This window comes from Miniopterus natalensis, chromosome 20 (genome assembly GCF_054644295.1).
Source record: "Miniopterus natalensis isolate mMinNat1 chromosome 20, mMinNat1.hap1, whole genome shotgun sequence".
In the NCBI taxonomy this organism is placed as follows: Eukaryota; Metazoa; Chordata; class Mammalia; order Chiroptera; family Miniopteridae; genus Miniopterus; species Miniopterus natalensis.
In genome coordinates this window covers 13430689-13450505 of record NC_142100.1, presented here as the reverse complement: position 1 = coordinate 13450505, position 19817 = coordinate 13430689, and the positions used below count along the sequence as shown (strand labels likewise).

At 56.2% G+C, this 19817-nt stretch overlaps 3 protein-coding genes across 3 annotated transcripts; 1 reads left to right on the top strand and 2 right to left on the bottom strand.

Moving 5' to 3' along the window:
* Positions 1 to 89: 89 nt before the first annotated feature.
* Positions 90 to 10340, bottom strand: MMP11 (matrix metallopeptidase 11). The gene is made up of 8 exons (XM_087828818.1): positions 10230 to 10340; positions 4867 to 5096; positions 3740 to 3883; positions 3527 to 3660; positions 3140 to 3381; positions 2815 to 3031; positions 1864 to 2121; positions 90 to 929 (listed from the first exon to the last, which is right to left on the bottom strand). Exons 1-8 carry the CDS (start codon positions 10338 to 10340, stop codon positions 796 to 798), a joined length of 1470 nt encoding a protein of 489 aa, XP_087684944.1. The 3' UTR covers positions 90 to 795.
* A 2857-nt stretch (positions 10341 to 13197) lies between these two features.
* Positions 13198 to 15003, top strand: CHCHD10 (coiled-coil-helix-coiled-coil-helix domain containing 10). The gene is made up of 4 exons (XM_016204250.2): positions 13198 to 13238; positions 13502 to 13721; positions 14570 to 14717; positions 14819 to 15003. Exons 1-4 carry the CDS (start codon positions 13198 to 13200, stop codon positions 14836 to 14838), a joined length of 429 nt encoding a protein of 142 aa, XP_016059736.2. The 3' UTR covers positions 14839 to 15003.
* A 922-nt stretch (positions 15004 to 15925) lies between these two features.
* C20H22orf15 (chromosome 20 C22orf15 homolog) lies at positions 15926 to 18340 on the bottom strand. Its single transcript, XM_016204225.2, has 5 exons — positions 18316 to 18340; positions 16673 to 16759; positions 16445 to 16582; positions 16145 to 16219; positions 15926 to 16062 (listed from the first exon to the last, which is right to left on the bottom strand). The coding sequence occupies exons 1-5, from the start codon at positions 18338 to 18340 to the stop codon at positions 15926 to 15928; spliced, it is 462 nt and encodes a 153-aa protein (XP_016059711.2).
* Positions 18341 to 19817: the final 1477 nt, after the last annotated feature.

Below are 19817 nucleotides of genomic sequence, written 5' to 3'. Positions count from 1 at the left end.
CAGATCCCATACCAGCCTCCTACCTCCCTGGCCCAGCTCTTTCCCCATCCTATCCTTCCCATCACAGAGAAACCCCAGTCAGGCAGGTAGAAAATGATCATGACCGTGTTTAATGACAGTCCTCAATTTTTTAAAAAAAAGGTTTTATACACACATTTACATGGCTTTGGAGGGTCTCAGTGCTAGGATGAGGGGTCTGGGGAGGATCTGGCCCATGAGAAGATTGAGGTATGTTGGGGCCTCCAAGGCCCTGGGTCTCCAGCAGGAAGCACCCCCCTCCCCAGCTGACTCTGGACCTTCTGGCCTGGATCTTGGGGTTCACCAACTGGAAGGCAGCCAGTTCCAAGCTGACTTCTCAGGAAAGGGCAGAAGGCCAAGGGGCCCCGAGATCCATGTGCCAGCACCCTGCAGGGACCTGGCAGCAGAAAGAAAGCAAAAGCTCCAGCTCCCACAGACCTGCTGAGGTCCTTTCCTGAGGGACAGAGATAGAAAGCAAGGACAGCTCTCTGAGGTTTGAATGTGACCTGCACAGGTTGGGTAGAGCAGGTCCAATACCACCCCCACCCTTAATGCCAAAGCCTCCCTGCCCAGTCTAAGACAGTTGCTGGCAGGTGACCACGACCTGCGTGGCCCTCCCTGCAGTTGTCACGGTGGCAGGACCCCTCCCCAACCACCTGAAGAGACACAGGCTCTGTCCCATGCCTGGTGCCCACAGCCACAAAGATGGTCATGGGTCTCTAGGTGATGTGAGTGGCCTGGCAGGGGTCAGGGGCCTTGAGGGCATTCAAGCCATGGTTAGCGGAAAGTGTTGGCAGGTTCTGTACAGCCGAAGAAGTCGGGGCCCACAAGACGGGGAAAGCCCTCCAGGGCCTTCACCTTCACAGGGTCAAACTTCCAGTAGAGTCGGCCACGCAGGAAATAGGCATAACCTGAGGAGAAAGGAAGGTCAGGCCTGGGCAAGTAGACACTGGGCCTAACAACTACTATCAGGCTGTGCCAAGAGATGGACATGGGGGAGCTCCAGGTAGGCAGGCTTTGGCCACTTCTGAGTTCCTTGAAACCTTTAGGCCCTCCAGAACCTCCTTTCCCTTGGGGGAGCCCTTCAGCCTGCTCAGAGTCTGACCTGGGCTACCACCCAGCCTAACAAATGCTGGGTGCTTCAGAGGCCCAATTCCTACCTGTCAGGATAGCAAATCCTGCTCCCCGTACTGGCCCTCCCTCCACATCACTCTACTCCTGCACCCACCAGCCAGATACATATGGGTATCTTGAGTCATGTGGGTGATATGGGCAACCTGGAGCCCCAGAGCCCAAGACCACCATAGGACAGCTCTCCCAACAGGTCCTGCTGTGGGAGAGCACAGAAACAAAGTGGGGGATATGAGAGAGAGCACTGGATTGTGAGTCCTCAGTCTAGGCCTTGGCGATTGCAAGAGGCCAGATTGCTCAATGGTTAGGAGCAGAAACTGCCTGGGTGATGGTCCTAGCTGCCCAATGTCCACTTGGGCGGCCTCAGTTAGGGAACCTCACCACCTGAACCTCTGTTTGCTCTTCTGAAACTGGGTTCCTAACAGGTACAACACCTGAGCATTGCATGAGACATTTAGGGAGCTTAGGTGCCTAGAACATCATCAGTCCTCAGTGTGCAGTGGTTATTAATACCAGCCATGACCAAGGGATCTGGAAAAATCCCTGCACCTCTTTGGCTCTCAATCTTATCTGCAACACATGGGTGTAGCACTGCCCTAGCATGAGGAGGGGGCTTGCTGGGGAGGGAGCTGGACCAAGCTGGTGCCCAGCCACCATAGGGTAGGAAATGTAGCTGCTGCACCACTTCCACCAGCCACTCAATTCCCAACGCACCATCAGCATCCTGGAAGGCGGCATCAATCTTAGAGGGTACTCCTCGCCAGTCAGTGGCCCGACGGGGTACGGGGCTGTCCACACGGCGGGTGCTGGGGTGGAAACGCCAGTAGTCTCCATCTCGGAAGAAGTAGATCTTGTTCTTCTCAGGGCCCCAGACCAAGGCTGCGTGGACTGGGGACCCCAGCAGGCCCAGCTCAGAGAGGGGTGCAGGGCCTAGAACTGGCTTCTCACCATCATACATCCAGTACTGAGCCCCTGCAGAAGAGGGAGGCTGCAATGGAGCTGGGCAACTGCCACACTCAGCCATCAGGGACCTGCCCAGCTGCCACCACTGCCACAGACTTCCCCAGCCTCGGTTACATTGTCCTGCATGGTACCCTCAGTCCAGGGGAAGTTGGAGCCAGCAGGAGTAAGCTGAAGTGGCACAGGCTTGGGGACGTACCACAGGCCAAAGGTTATTCTAAGCAGCAGAGAGGCACCTGGCATTTGACATCTGACTGCTCACCACCCCCTGGGCCTTAGCTCTGTCACAGCAGGTCCTGGCTGGGCCCTTGTTTATGAAGTCCCTGCCACCTGGAATGCTCTAGGCTCTCTTCTCTGCCAGTTGAAAGTTAAGAGCACAGGCTCTAGGGTCACCAGACCTAGATCAAATCCCTGCTTTAACTTTTCCAAGCTGTGCCCTTAGGTGAGTCATTTCAAGACCTCTGAGCTAGAAGCCAGTGCGTGGCCCACTGTGAAATACCTTCTACTCTACTCCCACCTTGAGAGTCACAGCCTCCGGGAGTCTCCCAGCTGTGCCCAGAGCAGTGAGCCTTGCTTTCCCTCGACCCTGAGGATTCAGGGCACCCTCTACCTGCCCATCATATTTGTCTATCTGTCCCTACCCTTGGCCATGGCACTCCTGGCTCTTGGAAATCTCCTGAGCATGAGCCTCCAGCCTCCACTCACCCTGGAAGAACCAGATGTGGCCCTGGGCATCCTCAAAGGCTGCGTCCACGGGGCTGGGCAGTCCCTGCCAGTGGCGAGAGGCCAGAGCAGGGTAGCCAGGCTGCAGCTGGCCCCCGCGTAGCCGCCACACAAAGCCTGCCTTGAAGAAGAAGAGCTCGCCACGGATGCTGGATACTGCGTCAAAGGAGACCTCGCAAGCATCTGGTGGGGCTTCCGGCTGGGAGGGGGGCAGGAAAGAGCCCAGATTGGAGCCATAGAGGCCAGTGGGGTTGGAGGAGCTGGGGCAGGGCCTGATCTCCTGTCTTCCCACCCGCTTGCACCTCACCTCCAGTGGTGCAATCTCGTTGGTATCCACCCCAGCCTGGGGGCCCATTGCTGGAGGCTTGGAGGTGGGGGCTGGCCGAGGCCGGCCATATAGGTGCTGGATGCCCCTGCGGTCATCTGGGCTGAGGCTCGGCGGGTAGCGGAAGGTATAGAAAGGGGACATAAGGGCCTTAGCAGCCGTCGTGTGCTGTAACCCGAGCATATGGCCAAATTCGTGGGCTGCCACCTGCAGGAGGTCTGTGCCTGGAAAAGGGAAATAGCCCGGCAATCCCCGAGCCTCCTGCAGCAAGATACCCAAGCTCCAGACCCCAGCTCTGGGACCTTGGCAAGTTCCCATTCTCTATGATCTTCAGTTGCCCAATCTGGAAAATGGATCCCCAGCCCATACCCTGGTTGTCCCCAATAGTCCAGGTCTCATCATAGTCGAAGTGGACATCCCCTTCTCGGTTGGTCTTTGGGAAGAAAGCATGGGCCAGGACGCCCCCAGGTCCATCAAATGGCAGGTCGTCCCCATGCGAGTACCTGTGGGTGGGTGGGAACAGAGTGAGCAGCTGCTGACAGCTGGAGCTGTCCCCAGAGGAGTTCCAAGCCAGCGGTTCACCTGGTGAAGTCGATCATGATATCAGCACGACCCTCATGCACTTCAGTAAAGGTGAGTGGTGTCACCTCACTCCACACCCGTAGGGCCTCTGCCACTGTCTGCCGCACCTGCTCCCGCACCAGCTGCCACGGGTACCGAAGGATCCTGGGGGGAAGGAGGGGCCTGGGCCTCACTCAGGGCAGGGTTAGCCTCTGAGTACTCGCATGGGGACGACCTGCCATTTGAGGGACCTGGGGGTGTCCTGGCCCATGCTTTCTTCCCAAACACCAACCAAGAAGGGAATGTCTGATGGGTATTGGGCCAGGATTGCCTCTGGATGCTCAGTGGGGGTGTATGCACACAGGACACAGGCCAGGTTAGCTTCAGGTGTGGTGCACTGATCCCTCTGCCACATGGGCACATTTTTGTGGATTTGTGTCCTTGGTGCACACAGGTGTCTGCATTCAGTGGGAAGAACACAGGACCAGGAGCCCCAAGACCTACCTTGTAGACCTGACTGTCCTGCTCACTGTAGGGAGACCTTGACCCTTTGACTTGCCCCCTCTCAGTTCCCAGTTCCCACCCAAGACATTTCTGAGGCCCCCAGCAGTCTCAGCTTCAATGCCATGTGATACCACAGTGGTTTTCATGTGCCTTCTCTCTCAAACCAAGTCCCCACCCGCATAATGTTTAAGTTTCAGCTTTGGGTCACCTAAGCTATTACCTGTCCCCTCACCACGGTTTCCCTCCTGCATGGATCCTGAATTATGAAGCTAGATCTGAACAATGACAAGGTTAATGCCCAGCTCCCCAAGAGGAGAGGTTGTGGCTGCCTCATTCACCATAGAGGCTGCCTGTATGACTGAAAGCTGTGCTCCAGGACGTCTCCAGGGTGACAGGCATGGGCTGACAGAGGCACTGTCCCTCCGCCATGGGAGAGCATATGTGTGGAGGGGTGCTGTCTGTGTGTGCATCTAAGTTGGGGTTCAGGGGTGTCGACCCATGGATGGCTCAAGGATCAGTAGACACACAGGTCTGTTATCCATGGAGATCGAGCCCTGGCATGTCTCGAGAAGCAGGTGTGAGGGTGGCAGGTACATGCAGGGACACACAGGGGTCTAGAGTCTGCTCATGGCCAAGGGCCCTACCTGTAGGTGAGGTCGGTCTTCTCCCAGCGCCCACCTGACAGCACAAACCGCTTTTGTCGGTTGCGGGCATTCAGCCCATCAGGTGGGTCAGGTACACCACAGCGGGGAGGTGTAGGGCCCCCGGCAGGAGGAGGAGGCTCCTGTGCAGCAGGAGCAGGTGCCAGGTTGCGTGGAGGGGCCTCATGCCAGGCCTGTGGCCCCCTCCTCACCAGGTGGCGGCGGTGGGTGTCCTGGGCAGGAGAGAGGATGGGGAGGCCTGGTTAGGTCTCCAGTTCTCATGGCCACTGTTAGAGGTGTGGCCTGTCAGCACACCCATACTCAGCCCCAGCCCACTGAGTCACTGGGCAAGCGGAGGGCAAGAGAAAGCGTGCTATCTGTCATACTGCAGGCCCTTTGGCATGAGCTCACTGGTTTCCTGATGACTCGTTCCAAGGCCTCCTACTGCCTGCCACTCCCACCTGGAAGGGCCCAGGGCTGCCTGTCACCTGCTCTGGCCATTTGGACTGATGAGGTCTGAGAGCGGGCACAGAGACTTTACTTTCCATACACACCCAGGAATAGACCCCACAAAGCTTCTGAGGAAAGGCCAGACAGCACCTCCTGCTTCCACCACTGCCCCACCCCACCTTCTTCCTGAATCCCCTCCCTTCCACTCCTAGCTCCCAAATCATGTACGCTACTCCAGCCCGGGACACCCACCTCAGACATTCTTCAGTGTGGAGGGGCTGCAGCTCTGCCTCAATTTGCTTACCTGACAAGTGGGAATGATTCCTCCCCATAGTGTTGATCTGAGGATGAGCCAAGGCAATGCATTTAAAGCACTTAGCCTAGCCCAGCCGGTGTGGCTCAGCGGTTGAGTGTCGACCCATGAACCTGGAGGTCACGGTTTGATTCCTGGTCATGGCACATGCCCAGGTGGTGGGCTCAATCCCCAATAGGGGGCATGCAGGAGGCAGCTGATCAATGACTCTCTCATCATTCTTATCTCTCTCTCCTTCTCCCTTCCTTTCTGAAATCAATAAAACATTTTTAAAAATAAAAATAAAATACTTAGCCTGGGGCTGAGCAACCAATAAGGGCACCCAGTCTGGAAAATGGGTCTGATTTCTGAGGATAGTTTTGCTCAGACCTCTCCAGGGCCAGTGCAGGGCAGGGCTAGATGTAGTCTGCCTGCCTGCTCCATGCCTGAGTGTGTGTCTTAAGGAGAAGACAGTTACCAGCCACTCAGCCCCGCCAGAGCCCCATGGGATTCTGACCTGGAGCTGCCACCCTCCAAAAGTCCCGGGTAGAGGTCACAGTTTTAGTTCATGAAAAAAGCAGAAGCTCAGAGAGGTTGGGAGACCCTGTGAAGTCATCCAGCAAGGGCATGGCGGGGCCTGGTGAGGACTCTGATAACCCAGGCCAGAGGCAAAAGCCTGGCTGTAGACACTGTGCAAAGCTGGAGGAGAGGCATGGAGTGGTGCTGTTTGCTGAGATACTCAGTGGCTGTCTGGTCTGGGCAGCTGTGGCCTTCCCACAGCCATATTTGGGGTGGGAGCTGGGCCACCCAGGCCCCACCCTCAGCCTTGGCCTCAACCTAGCCTCTGGCAGCTCTCCCAGGCCCCAGGCTTCTAATCAGAGTCCTAGCTCCCTCACCACCACCCCCCACCAAGCTCCAGATTATGGAGCGACCAAGAACTCATACTCCACTGAACACCTGGGGCTTCTGAACCCCCAGGCGGCTATGGAGCTACTTGGTGTGTGGGGCCCTGAACCAGTTTTCCCTCGGTTTGAGCATGCTTATTGAATTGTTGGTTACCTGGCAGAGCCCAGCCTCACTGGCTTGTGTGTTCCAGCCGATACTGGGCTTACTGCTATTAAGTACTTTTCACTGTCACAGTTGACCTATATCTAGGCTAGGACCCTGCCAATAGCTCCACAGACATGCTCTTAGCCTCTGATGGGACCTCTCACCAACTCTACTTTCATCATGCTCATTTCTTAGATGAGGTAATGGAGCCCAAAGTAGTTAAGCAATTTGCCCAGATAATAGCTGGCAGATGGCAGGCTATATGGGTTCATAGCCCACCCTACCTGCTACCCCTGCTCTGTTCTTTGGGCGGGAGTCATCCTTTTGAAGGGACCCAGGCTGGCCTCACCCTGGTGATGAAGAGAAGGAATGGGGAAATATTAAGTACCTGCTACTTCCCAACCCTCTCCTGCCCCCATGAGGCACCAAGTCCACTCCCAGAGACCTGGATCATGGTACTCTCAGTGCAGCAGAAAGAGCCACAGACTGAGATTCAGAAGGTCCAGTGACCCTGGGCAAGTCACTGTCCTCTCTTAGCCTTGATTTCCCCACCTATCAAATGGTAATAGTGCCATGGCAAAGGGCTAAATGCCCTCCTTCTGTAATGCTGCTGCAGCACCTGGCACAGAGCCTCTTCCCCGGCCCTGCTCTTGGGCCCTGTGAGCCCTCCGGTCCTATACCTGGGAATCTGCTCTCACCAAATTCCCTAGATCTCCCACCACCCACCTAGCATCCAGCTCCCCCAAAGTCTCCAGACTTTAAATAGTAAAACAGGAGTTACAGTCAGAAGGGAGCTTGCAAACCCAGGGAAGAAGAGTGACTTATGCAAGGTCTCCTCTTAAGCAAAGGTCTCTTGCTCCCTGTCTGTGTCACATTCATTGGTCTTAGAGAGAGAGTGAGCAGATGGCACTAGAATGAAGGCCTCCAGCCAGTAGGATCTCTTGGGGGAAGCCCATCATTTAATAGCTCTTGGCCTCCTTTTCCCCATTACTGGAATGGGAAACATGCTCTCTGCCCCACTGACCTCCCACATTTCATCTTTCCGAGTCCTTCCTGGCCTGGCACGAAGCAGCCTGCTGATTCCTAAGATGGGTGCAGTGGTCCTCCCAAGACTGCTGGGATTCAGTGAGGCGGCTGGTGGGCACAAACCACACCTGGCCTCATCCACAGTCCTGGGAGTCAGGGAGCAGGCATTTCCCAGAGGCCATAGAGGTCAAGGACTTTACCCAGGGTCACACTGCAAGTGGGGCAAGAGCTGGTCCTAGACCCAGGGCTCATGTTTCCCCACCCAGAGCTCTCCTTGCACCCCCTTAGCTCTTGGCCTACCTCCAAAACCCACATTGCTGAGCAGTGTTTCTTCTGATGTACTCCCTCCTCCTGGGCTAGTATCCTCCTTTGGCCAGCCCTGTGTGCTGGGTGTCCAGCTCCCTCACCCCGTGCTCCTCTGGCAGGCACTAAACCACAGCCTCAAACATCCTCGAGGAATTTCTTGGCTGACTCAATCTCTTGGCTGAGCTAGGAGCTCAAGGTCAGCCCCGGGACAACTTCCAATCAAGAAAATGGGAGGCATCCGGTAGAGGAGAGATAGAGGAGGGCCCCAGACTAGGAGACTGTTGGGTAAAGCCAGACTAGCTGTGCCCCTCTCTGGGCCTCAGTTTGCCATTAGTCAAGTAGGGATAATTAATCATAGCTATGCTTTCGGCCGTTGGCAGGAGATAACCGACAGGAGGCTGTGAGGAAGACAGGGGGGCATTATGATGCCATTCTATTTAGCATCAAACCCTTTGAGGCTCAGAGAGGCCAAGCAACCTGGCCAAGTCACACAGCTAGTCCAACAGGTAGGTCCATCTTCTACCAGACACTGTGGCCTAATCTTCCCCTTCCCACCCCTCCCCAGCTGATCCCAGGGGCTGCAGGGCTTTCATCAACCCTGAAAGCTGCTGAACTGAGATGGATAAATATTTACAGAGCTTTCCTGGCCCTGCCAACAGCAGCCTGGGGATAAACACATCAGGAGCGACCCCAAATGCTCTCTGCATATCTGCAGAGTGACAGACAACAGCCCAGCTCAGATCAGGCCCCAACTGACCCTGCATAAGCATCAAAGTGGCAGCTACAGGTGACGGAATGTCTCCAGTGTGCTGGCTTTACCGCTCCTCAAATTACCTCATTTAATCCTCAATGCCCAGCGGTGGGCACTGTTACCTCCCACCCACTCCTGACAAGACTGGGAGGGTGAGGTTCTGAGGCACAAGAAGGCTCACCTAGGTTCAAACCCAGATCTCTCCAATTCCCGAACCTGTGGGCTCAACTGCTACCCACAGTGATATCCAACTGCCCCCCAAATCTAGGGGACTGGGAGGGGCTGGGGAAGAGGCAAGGCTTCCAGACTGAGGTACCTCACACTCACCTTACCCCACCCATCCTATCTCCTCCTGCTCCCACAGCCAGTGAGGGCAACGCTGGCCAGGGCAGAGCTGGGGTGGCTGGACAGAGGGGCCCAACCTGGTCAGACCTCCCTCCTCACCAGACTAGTCCCACATCCTGCCTATCACACCTCCTAATGTTTCCATACCTGCCTGAGCTGTCTGGATGCCTTAGCTGCCAATAGGGGTGGGATGGGCTCCCAGGAGCCCAGGGGCCTGCAGTTGCCCTGGCTCTGACTCCAGGCTCTGCCTGGTCACTCCTGGTAGTGGTCCTCCGAAGCCCTAGCTCTAGGGGAGCATGCAGCTTTCTGGGCACATGCAGGCTGTCACAACCCCCCATGACCGGCCCTCTTCTTCTCATTCTGCTGCTCTCTCACATGGACTCTTCTCTTCAGATCACATTCTTCCCCCTTCCCTTGCTCTCCCACCCCCTTGCTCTCTGAGGTTCTCAATTCTCCACCCTTGGCCCCCCTTCTTTCTCACTTTCTCAGTCTCTCTGTCTCTGTCTCTGTCTCTGTCTCTCTCTCTCACACACACACACACACACACACACACACACACACACACACACACAGAACCTCTCACGCTCATGCTGTCCCAGCTCCAAGCCTCCCAAACTTGCCACTTGCAGGTGCCTAGGCGGTGGCACCTCCTCCAGGCTCCGACTCCATTTCCCCCAGCACAGCCGCTGCCCTCCCCAGCTCTTCTTTAGTCCTCCAGCCCACTGCACAACTGGAGGTGTGCCCACTAAGGCCACACACCTGGAGGCTGACAGCAGCCTGAGACCTGCTCTGCTTTGTCCCTGATGGAGGGCCCTGTAACCACTCCCTCTGCTACCTCCCTCGGCACACCCCAGCGTCTGCGCTGGGGCACGGAGGAGCGGGTTCCCACGCTGGGAGGGGGCGTGTGTCTAGCGCCGAGTCCCGCCTCACCAGCCTGGGCGATCCTCGTGCAGGCTCCACTTGCACACCTCCAGGGACAGGAAGCTCACTATCTATCACGCCCACAGGGACCCAGAAGGCGTTTTGGGTAACGGGCGGCTCCAGGGTACCCCGAGCGCCCCCGTGGGTCCAGCTCCGTCTTTGGGCCCAGCCGGCGTGCCCGGCGCGCCCTGAGCGAGGAGCGGCTGGCCGGCGGCGGGCACTCACCGGCGGCCGCGGGGCCCGGGCCAGCAGCGGCGGGGGCGACAGCAGCAGCAGCAGCAAAGGAAGCAGCAGGGCGCGCAGTGCCGCGCTGCGGAGCCGAGTGGCCCCAGCCATCCGCCCCAGGGCTGCTGGGCCTGCTGGGCCGCGCCGGGCCGCCGCCCTTTATAGACTCCGCTCCGCCCCCGGCCCGCCCCGGCCCCGCCCCCCGGGCCTTTTGTTCTAAACTCTCCCGGCGGTGAAGGCGGCCGCGGGGATGGGGGAGGTGGACTGGGAGGGGCTGGCCCGGTAGGGGCCTAGGGCCGGGAGACCCCGTCCTAACCAGGGGCGGGTCGCGCCTGTGGTCTGAGGCCTCGTGTTGGGTGACCCTGGCCAGCTGGTGTTGCTCAGGGCCTCAGTTTCCCCAATGTGCGGGGGGGAGTCTAAGAGAAGTCGCGTTTCACTCCTCCTGGTCCCTACCCCCATCTTTGGAAGGCGTATCCCCACCTGGTCTCCCTGGTGGCCTGGCCTCTGACCTCCTATTAGCTTATGACAGGTGGTTGTACCCATGGCAAGTTTCCTCACTCCTCAGAACCTTGCTGATCCATCTAGAAGATTGCACTCTATCCCCTGTAAGAAAAGGGATATCAAAATATGTCCCAGGGGAAACTGAGGCATACAGAGGAGACTGGCTAGTCTCCCAGCTTGGAACATAGACAATTTATAGATTAGAAAACTAAGGTCCCAAGAGGGAGGGACCAGAACAGGCTTTTCCATACCAGCAAGCAATGGAGTGTGATCAGGAGTTCCTTCTAGCTGGTCAGCTAGAGGGAGGGTGCTGTCCGAGGACAGTGGGGCTTTGGGGGGCCCAGGCTGTCTCTTCATCAGGGACCAACAGGCTCCTCAGGGCCTCCTGAGACCTAAGGGAGGGAGCGGTGTCCACATGCTGGAAGGGATCCTCCAGTCTCTTATACTCCCTGTGATGACCAGGGGCCTTACCATCTCACCAGGCAGTCTGCTCCATCATGGGCAACACTGCTGAGCCAAAAAGCAGGCAGTGGCTCTTGTTCTGGTGGGCAGGATCCTGAGTGTTACAAGGTGAGGCTGTGGGCACCCAGCCTAGGCCTGGGAAGGGAGGGAAGCTGGGAGGGAACAGAGGACAACCAGGCTTCTCCAGGAAGGCTCCACAGAGACGCCTAGAGGGCCAGGAGATGGCTGACAGCAGTGATTTTTACTACTTAAGCTATTAGCAACTTTTTCTTTAAAGTGACTCACTTTTAAAAATTGAAATACCTACTTCAGCTTCATTCTTAGTAATATTGGTCAAGAAATCATGGATTTGCTGAGCTAATTATACATTTCTTCTGATATACATGAAAATACATAATTATAAAAACATTCATTAAGTGGTCTCGAGTGGCTCCAGGGCTGCGTGGCCATGCTTTGGGGAACCTGCAGTCCACCAGTCATGGGAGCTGAAGTAACAGTCACTTGCAGTGCAGGCCCAGGGTTATAAGCTAACCATGCACACAGTAAGGTGGGCTGGTCACTAAGGGCTTCCTGCCAGAGGAGGACCTGATAAACCTAGAAGGATGGGCCAATTTGGCAAATTTGAACAGGTGGACAGGGACTGCATGAGCAAAGCAGTAGAGGCTGGACCAGGTCTGGCACGTCTGTGAGGAGAAAATGGCCCACCCTTCCCCCCCAATTGAGAGAGGAGAAAACTGAGGCCCAGGCCCAGACAGGGGTCAGGGGAAGGCCCTGCTTCACAGGCTGGCTGAGAGGTAAGAACACTATAGTGCATATGACTTGCAGGTATATGTGGCTTAGAAGGGCTCTGCACACACATAACTGAGTATGCCAGGCATGGCCCCTCCACCCCATCCCCCTTTCCCTTTCTCTCTCCCTCCTCCTCACAGAAGGGTCTCTTTTCCCCACTTGGATCAACCTCCCCCACACCGATGCTTTTACTCTGGGTGATTTCATCCGCCTCACAATCCTTGTGCCACCAGGTCTCAGTTTCTTCTCCCACGCACAAGGGAGAGTGATGGGGGGGTGCAGTAAAGAAGGCCGCCCCTCCCACCAGGGTAATAATATGACCACTGCGAAGCCACTCAGAGAAGACGGGAAAACCTGGAGTTCCTGAAGGGCTGGACAGCGTCCTAAATCCCCACTTCCGCCCTCCCCTCGGCCTGGGACCAAGGTGGTAAAATCGGGAGGCCACAGGATTCAGACGTGTACAGACGCCTCTATGCAGTCAGGTCACAGCCTCTGGGATGGGCACGCTGCTTGAATGTCGCGTAAACGCTGTCAGCGTCCGGCGCTGCCTTCGTGGGGCAGGGGCCTAAGGTGAGGCGGCGGGCCACGCGGGGGGCGCATTTTGGCCGGGAAGGAGTCGCAGAGGGGTTCCCGACGCCCCCTGGCGGGGATTTTGGAGACGGGTCCCGCCAGGCGGCCTCCGAGGCACCTCTTACCGGCTCTAGTCCGCCCCCCACCCCCACCCCCGCGACCCTGAGACCACACAGAAGTCCGAGAACCGTGCCTGAGAGCAGGGGGACAGCACGGCCGGGTGCCTCGTGCCCCCTCCCAGGCCGGCCTCCACCGGTCGCCCGTCTCCTCTGCGTCGGAGCACTGGCCACCACCTAACTCCACTCCCTGCCTCCGAGATCGCCCCTGCGTAGGCCCTCCGCGCTCTGCGACACTGGCTCATCTCCCCAGGGCCCACACAGCTCCTGAGGGGCGCAGAAAGGGTGCGGAGTCCTCCTCCCAGCTGAACCGGCCACCGAGACGACCGCAGGCTGGAAGAGGTTAAGTCCGGGGAACCCGCGGGGGTGAGGTGCGGCTGCAAGCCCCGCACCTCCCGCTGGGGGCGTGTCCCCGAGGCTCCGCCCTTTGCGCCCGCAGCGACCTGCTGCGCCGCGTCGCTCCCGGGGACAGAATCGCCGCCACCGTTTGGGTCTCTGACTCAGCTCAGCCGAGTCCCACCGCCGCGACCATGCCCCGAGGGAGCCGCAGCATGGCCACCCGGCCAGCCAGGTGTGAGCGGGACAGTGGCCCCGTGGAGGAGTCTAGGGAAGCCCGGGGACTGCCCCAAGGACGTGAGAGCGTGACCTTGGCGACTACTGCGCCATCTTAGTGGGGTGCGGGAGGGATAAGGGAATGCCACAACCACGTGTCTAAGACGATGGTCACCCACCCCACGGGAGGAGGGAGGGGGGCTCGTCCAGGGGCTGCAGGCCCCTCGGGCCTCTGGTTTGGGGCCCTGCCGGGATTAACCCTGCGACACTGCCACCCCGCAGCCGCACTGCCGCACCTTCTGCCCACCCGCCCGCGCACCCGCCACCCTCGGCCCCCGCGCCGGCTCCCGCCCCGTCGGGCCAGCCGGGCTTGATGGCGCAGATGGCGTCCACGGCTGCCGGGGTAGCCGTGGGCTCCGCCGTGGGACACGTCGTAGGCAGCGCCCTGACGGGAGCCTTCAGCGGGGGGAGCTCAGAGCCAGCCCAGCCTGCAGCTCAGCAGGTGAGCAGTGAACTCTGGAGAAACTGAGGCCGACTTCTCTGAAGGCCACGGAGCAGGGAGTCCAGCTGGAATGTCTACCGAGTTGTTTCCGGGCATTTCCTGAGCTGCCTCGGGCCCAGGACTTTGCCCAACCAGAGTCCTATTTCTCACTCCACTGTTGCCCACTCACACGCAGGCTCTCCCAGGTCCTCTCCGCAGGCCAAGGTCCCTAGACTACCAGGGACAGATGCCAACCAGCCCTTTAGAGATGGGGAAACCGAGGCCTTTAGGGCTCAGAGATCGGCCCAAGGTTGTCCAAGGTCACCTAACCCTAGTAGAGGGGAGGGATGTCGAAATTCCTGAGTCTTCTGTTTCCCCACTCTCAGATCATGCACTGTAGTCCCTGGGCCCAAGAGCAAAGGGTAGCTGGTGACTCTGGGGCCTGCTCCCCGCTGACCTGTCACCCACTGGGCACCAAATGCAGACTTAGCGGCAGGGTCAGGGGTCATGAGGATCAGTGTGGCTGAGCCAGGAAGTTGCTAGAACTTACAGGAATGTGGCTCATACTCCAAGAATACTAGCAGAGCACTGACTGGGCTTTTCTAGATTCTTCTACTACTCCTCCCACCTGCCCAACATGCCCATTATAAGGCAGCAGGAAGATGCTCTCTAACATAAGCTGAGTGGCTTTGAGAGGGCTCTGGGGCTCACCCTGTTTAAGAGATGGAGCAGCTGAATCTGCTGGTCCTGCCTGGACCCTCGGGGCTCCCAGGCTGGGGTTGTGGGGAGGGGTAGGTGGCACCCAGCTTTGGAACCCTCTTCTTAGTACCCACCTTGAACTGACCTTGCTGCCTCCTGTGCCACCGCAGGTCCCTGCCCGCGCTGCCTCCCAGCCCCTGCAGATGGGACCCTGCGGCTATGAAATCAAGCAGTTCCTGGACTGCTCCACCACTCAGAGTGACCTGTCCCTGTGCGAGGGCTTTAGTGAGGCCCTGAAGCAGTGTAAATACAACCACGGTGAGCAAGCGACCCTTATCCCAGGCAGGGGCTAGGAGGGACAGCCCCTCTTCCTATACCTTCAGGCTGACCACCAGCCTATGCCACTCCTCCCTCCACAGGTCTGAGCTCCCTGCCCTGAAGAGCCTGGGGCACACTGGTGCAGACTGGAGGAGATTCTGGGCCAGATCTGCACTCAACTCCACCCCTTCACCAACAGCCAGACTACAACCCTAGAATGTACCCATTTAGCTAGGATTTTGTGGGTTTCTTACCCCACAGATGATCCGAGACATGAATGTGCAATTAAATGAGTTTATTTTAGACCAGAGCCTGCTGTGTGCCCTCTCACTGGCTGTCTGCTGGGAGCAACATGGTTGAAGAGGTGGTATGGATGATTCACCTTAAGCTCTTCTCCTGGGGGAAAAGGGAGGAGCCTTGTTGTAATCACAGCCTTGGGCAGTCAAAGTGGGTGGTGAGGCATTAGCAGGTGACTTCTGGGGCATCTGACTTGGGAGCTGGAATTCCCAGTTGTCTCCCCTCTCAGGGATGCCTGCTCCCTCTATCTTTCTTGCCTCTGCCTCTAGATCCCCTTCCCTGCACCCACATCTTAGAGGTCCCCAGTGGCCTCACATCCTGTCTGTGACCTTGCCCTCTTGTTGATACAACTCAATAATTCCAGATTTCGTAAGAGGAATGCTGCTGGGTCGCTGTCTGTTTGGGCCTGATCACACAGGCAGAGGTCACTGCCAAACCCCTTGGATCTGAGTCCAGCTTGGCCACTAGGTTGTGGTGTGCCCAGTCACGGGGCCTGCTGTAACAGAGGAGCAGGTCCTTCACACCTAGCACAAGCCCCATCACATGGGCTGTGCTATTGCCTTCATTGAGTTCATTTAGCAACTCTGCGTAGAGCATTTACTGAATGCCAGGCCCTGTGCCACATTTCCTGGGCACTGAGGATGTTCTTACCCTTGGGCACTTAACACTCTAGCCGGGTGGTAGGCACCTGTCTCTGAGTACAGTGTGTTCCATCTTTCAGGTATATATGTGTGTGTGTGTGTGTGTGTGTGTGTGTGTGTGTGTGTGTGTGTGTGATGAGGGTTGACATTGGGGGCCTGCCCACCTCTCTCAGTACATGAGTGTCTATCTTCTGCAAAAGGGTCCCACTTCTGGATGTGAATCTCCCCCCAGGTATCCATGTCTCCTCCTTACCTGGCTCCTGGCCCCAGCTAGCGGGTCCTGGACAGTAGGGAGCCCAGCCTTTGGGGCCTTAAAGGAGGGCCTTGCTGCTGGTGGCTACGCCGAGTGCCAGTACGTCTCCTCCGGCTGCCCATTGAGGGTAGACCTGACAGCCAACGCAGCTCCTCTAGAAGCCCAGGAAGCCCTGCCTATCAGGGCTGGGGAGAAGATGTTCCCTCCCTATCCCAGGGCTCTACCGTGACACTCACCTGCCAGCTCTGGACACCGTTCATCCAGGTTTTCCAGTAGGGACTCATAGCGAGTGGGGGCCCCTCCCTCCCCATCTGTGGAGGGAGGAAGAATGACTCCTGACTGGCCCCTACTTATTCTGGACCCATTTGCTGGCTCAGGCTGGGGTCAGGACAGGCCATTGGATACAAGGGTCAAGGCTAGGTTCTGGCCAAAGTGGGGAGCTGGGTAGGGCCTTGGGTGGTCTCTGGACTGCTGTATCCTTCTTACATTCCAAAATAACTGTGGGAGGAGGGGAGCAAGTCTTGGGCCCCACTTACTGATGACCTGCACGAGGACATAGGTCCCACGCTCCTGCAGCAGGGGGCTGCCTGTGGAGGGACCCTGAGAAGCCCCCTTCTCCAGGTCTTTGCCCAGGCTCACCAGGTGCCCATCCTCAGCCAGGAGAGCGATGGTTGCTGGGAGGGCAGGGAGGGAGGCAGGGCAAGGCTGGTACCCATGCCTGCAGCCCTGCACCTCCACCCCATCATCCCTCCTTGTCCCCTCACCATCTGGAGGCACCCGCCCCCTCTGCCTTAGGTGGGCAGTGAGAGTCACCAAGCTGCACCACGTGTTCACCAGCTCCCAGCAGCCAGCTGTGGGGGAGGAGCAGAGGTGAGTGAATGGGACCCTCTATTTCCCCCTATCTGGGACCCTCTGCCTCTCCCATCTCTTTTTTTATTTTTAAGTGGGTTTTTTTTATTGAGGTAAAATTTACATAACAAAATCCACCATTGTAACCAAAGTGTATGATTCAGTGGCATTTAGTACATTCAGAGAGTTGTACAACCATCACCTCTATTTCTTTTTAATCCTTACCCGAGGATATGTTTTACTGACTTTAGAGAGAGAGGAAGAGGGAGAAAGAGAGACAGAAAAATTGATGTATAAGAGAAACATAGATTGGCTGCTTCCCGATTCCCCAACTGGGGATCAAACCGACAACTATGTGCCCTGACCGGGAATCAAACTGGCAACCTTTTGGTACACGGGAAGACGTTCCAACCGAGCCACACCAGCCAGGGCATCTCTATATCTAGAATATTTTCATGACCCCCCGAAAATAAACAACATACCCACTAAGCAGTTACTTTTTTTTTTTTTTAATTACAGTTTACATTCAATATTATTTTGTGTTAGTTTCAGGTGTACTGCATAGTGGCTCTCCCATCTCTCTTTTTTAAAAATATGTTTTTATTGATTTCAGAGAAAGGAAGGGAGAGGGAGAGAGAGACAGAAACTTCAATGAGGAGAGAGAGTCATCGATCAGCTGCTTCCTGCACGCCCCACACTGGGGATCAAGCTGCAGCCTTGCCCTGACCAGGAATAGAACCGTGACCTTCTGGTTCATAGGTTGATACTCAACCACTGATCTGTGCCAACCGGGCATGGTTCTCCCATCTCTTAGCCAGAGCAGGGACTAGGGCTGTGGAACTAGGGCTGTTACCATCCCCCCCATCTCCGGAGATGTTAGTGATGGGTGCACAACTCATGGCTCCTGCACTAGACAACCTCTTGCACCAGCCCCCCTCCCACAATGGACCCCCTCCCACCAGAGGGTCAGGAATTGCAACTGTGTCTAGAGCTTCAGGTGCCTGATACATCCTGATCTTGAGGACCACTGACTGAATCAATAGCCAAGAGATCACCCAGTTTAGCCCTAGCTGGTGTGGCTCAATGGTTAGAGCATCGACCTGTGGCCTGAAGGGTTTTGGGTTCGATTCCAGTCAAGGGCAAGTACCTCGGTTTCAGGCTCAATCCCTGGCCCCAGTCAGGGCTAGAGCTGGAGGCAACCAATCGATGTGTCTCTCTCACATCAATGTTTCTCTCTCCCTTCCACTGTTTCTGAAAAGCAATGAAAAAAATATCCTCGGGGGAGGATTTAAAAAAAAGAGATCATGCAGTTTAAAAACGTCCTCCGTGGTAGCATGGCAGGTGCTCTAGGAGAGGGGCCATGTGAATTTCCTGGTACCCAGCCAGGGTTTTTCCCTCTAGGGACTCACTCCAGGCACTAGCTCTGCTTCCTCAGAGAGCTGTTTCCCCAAACCTCCCAGCCCCTTCCCCACACTGCCTCCCCCTCTCCCCAGGGCAGAGGAAAGCAAGCTGAGTGTACCATTCCCCAACCCTTCCACTGGGATGGGACCCTACTTACCTCCAAACATCACTGTGATAAACATGGTGGCAGAGGAGAGGAGACAGATGTAGGGGCTTTAGTGCCTGACTTCGACCAAGGAAGGAACTGGGACTGAGATCTAGCCAGGGTTCGGGCCCTGCTGGGAGATGTATGTATGTAGGGGCGGGGCGCTGGGTGATAGGTAGGTGGACCCAGGCTGAGGTCCCTACTTGGCCATCCTGGAGCTGGGCTCCTGCAGTTGTCCAGGACCCCTGGTCTCCTCTTCCTCCTGCTGGCTGGGCCAGAGTATGGGGAGGAGACTGAGGCCCGCCCAGCTTCAAGCTGGTCTCCATGGCAGTAGGAGCTGCCAAGACCTCCAGGCAGGAAATGCCTTCCCTTCAGTGTCCTGGTAACGGATCTGAGGCAAGGCTGTAGTGGGGCCTGGAGCCTTGGTTTCCAGGGATGTCCAGAGACCACATTTTCCTACCAGTAGAAACTGAGCTCCCAGACTGAACGTAGGGGAGGTTCATGAGGGTTGGTAAAAGCCCACTGTGAGCTGGCAGCTGGCCAGGGGCCTGGGCCAAAGCATGGGATCCTCACCAAACTTGCAGGCTCCCCTCCAACTCAAGGCTCCCTTCCCTGTGCTCACATCCTTTCCTCTCCCACTGCCTTACTCCTCAGTCCCAGTCTCCCCTCTTTTTTTCTGTTCTTGTTTCTTTTTTTCTTTTTTTAGTTAAATTTATTGAGGTAAAATTTACATACAGTAAAACTTACCCTTTTTAGTGTTTTGAGTTTTGACAAGTCTCATATAACCACCACCACAGTCAGGATGCAGAACATTTCCATCACTTCCCCACATTTCTTTATGCCCCTTTGTAGTTGACCCCAGCCCCTGGCAACCACTGCCTTTTCCATAATGTCCTATAAAGAGAATCATACAGTATCGAACCCAGTCAGGGCACGTACAAGTATCAATCAATGAATGCATAAATATGTGGAACAACAAATCAATGTTTCTATCTCTGTCTCTCTTCCTCTCCTTTCCCCCCTCTCTCTCTAAAGTCAATCAATAAGTTTATAAAAAAAATTTTTAAAGTTCTAGAGCAGGCAATACTGATCTAAGTGATAGAAATCAGAATGATGGTTACCATTAGGGATAGAGAGGGGTGGGGGGAATGAGGGAGTCTTCTGGGGAGATGGAAATGTTCTAAATCTTGATCTGGGTAGAGGTTGCAGGTGTGTGTGTGTTTGTGTGTGTGTGTGTGTGTAGATAGATAGATAGATAGATGATAGATGATAGATAGATGATAGATAGATGATAGGTAGGTAGGTAGATAGATAGATAGATAGATAGATAGATAGATAGATAGATAGATAGATAGATAGATAGAAAATCATTGAGCCATACTTAAGATTTGGGCACTTTCTTAGATGTGAGTTATACCTCAATGTAAAAGCAGCCCCCTGCTATAATGCATGTGTGGATTTCAGCTCCTGTTCTCAGAAGGCTCTGGGGCAGGGGGGTCAGGACTTTCACATTT

Bases quoted from the DNA above. Each gene is read 5' to 3' on its own strand.
- C20H22orf15 (XM_016204225.2), bottom strand. From the start codon at position 18,340: ATGTTTATCACAGTGATGTTTGGAG. The intron at 16,220-16,444 runs GTAAGTGGGGCC...CTCCCTCCACAG, and splicing joins TGTCCTCGTGCAGGTCATCA to ATGGGGAGGGAGGGGCCCCC. The intron at 16,063-16,144 runs GTGAGTGTCACG...CTGGGCTTCTAG, and splicing joins ACGGTGTCCAGAGCTGGCAG to AGGAGCTGCGTTGGCTGTCA.
- MMP11 (XM_087828818.1), bottom strand. From the start codon at position 10,340: ATGGCTGGGGCCACTCGGCTCCGCAGCGCGGCACTGCGCGCCCTGCTG. The intron at 5,097-10,229 runs GTGAGTGCCCGC...TCTCCTGCCCAG, and splicing joins CCCGGGCCCCGCGGCCGCCG to GACACCCACCGCCGCCACCT. The intron at 3,661-3,739 runs GTGAACCGCTGG...ACCCACCCACAG, and splicing joins ATCATGATCGACTTCACCAG to GTACTCGCATGGGGACGACC.
- CHCHD10 (XM_016204250.2), top strand. From the start codon at position 13,198: ATGCCCCGAGGGAGCCGCAGCATGGCCACCCGGCCAGCCAG. The intron at 13,239-13,501 runs GTGTGAGCGGGA...GCCACCCCGCAG, and splicing joins ATGGCCACCCGGCCAGCCAG to CCGCACTGCCGCACCTTCTG. The intron at 14,718-14,818 runs GTGAGCAAGCGA...CTCCCTCCACAG, and splicing joins GCAGTGTAAATACAACCACG to GTCTGAGCTCCCTGCCCTGA.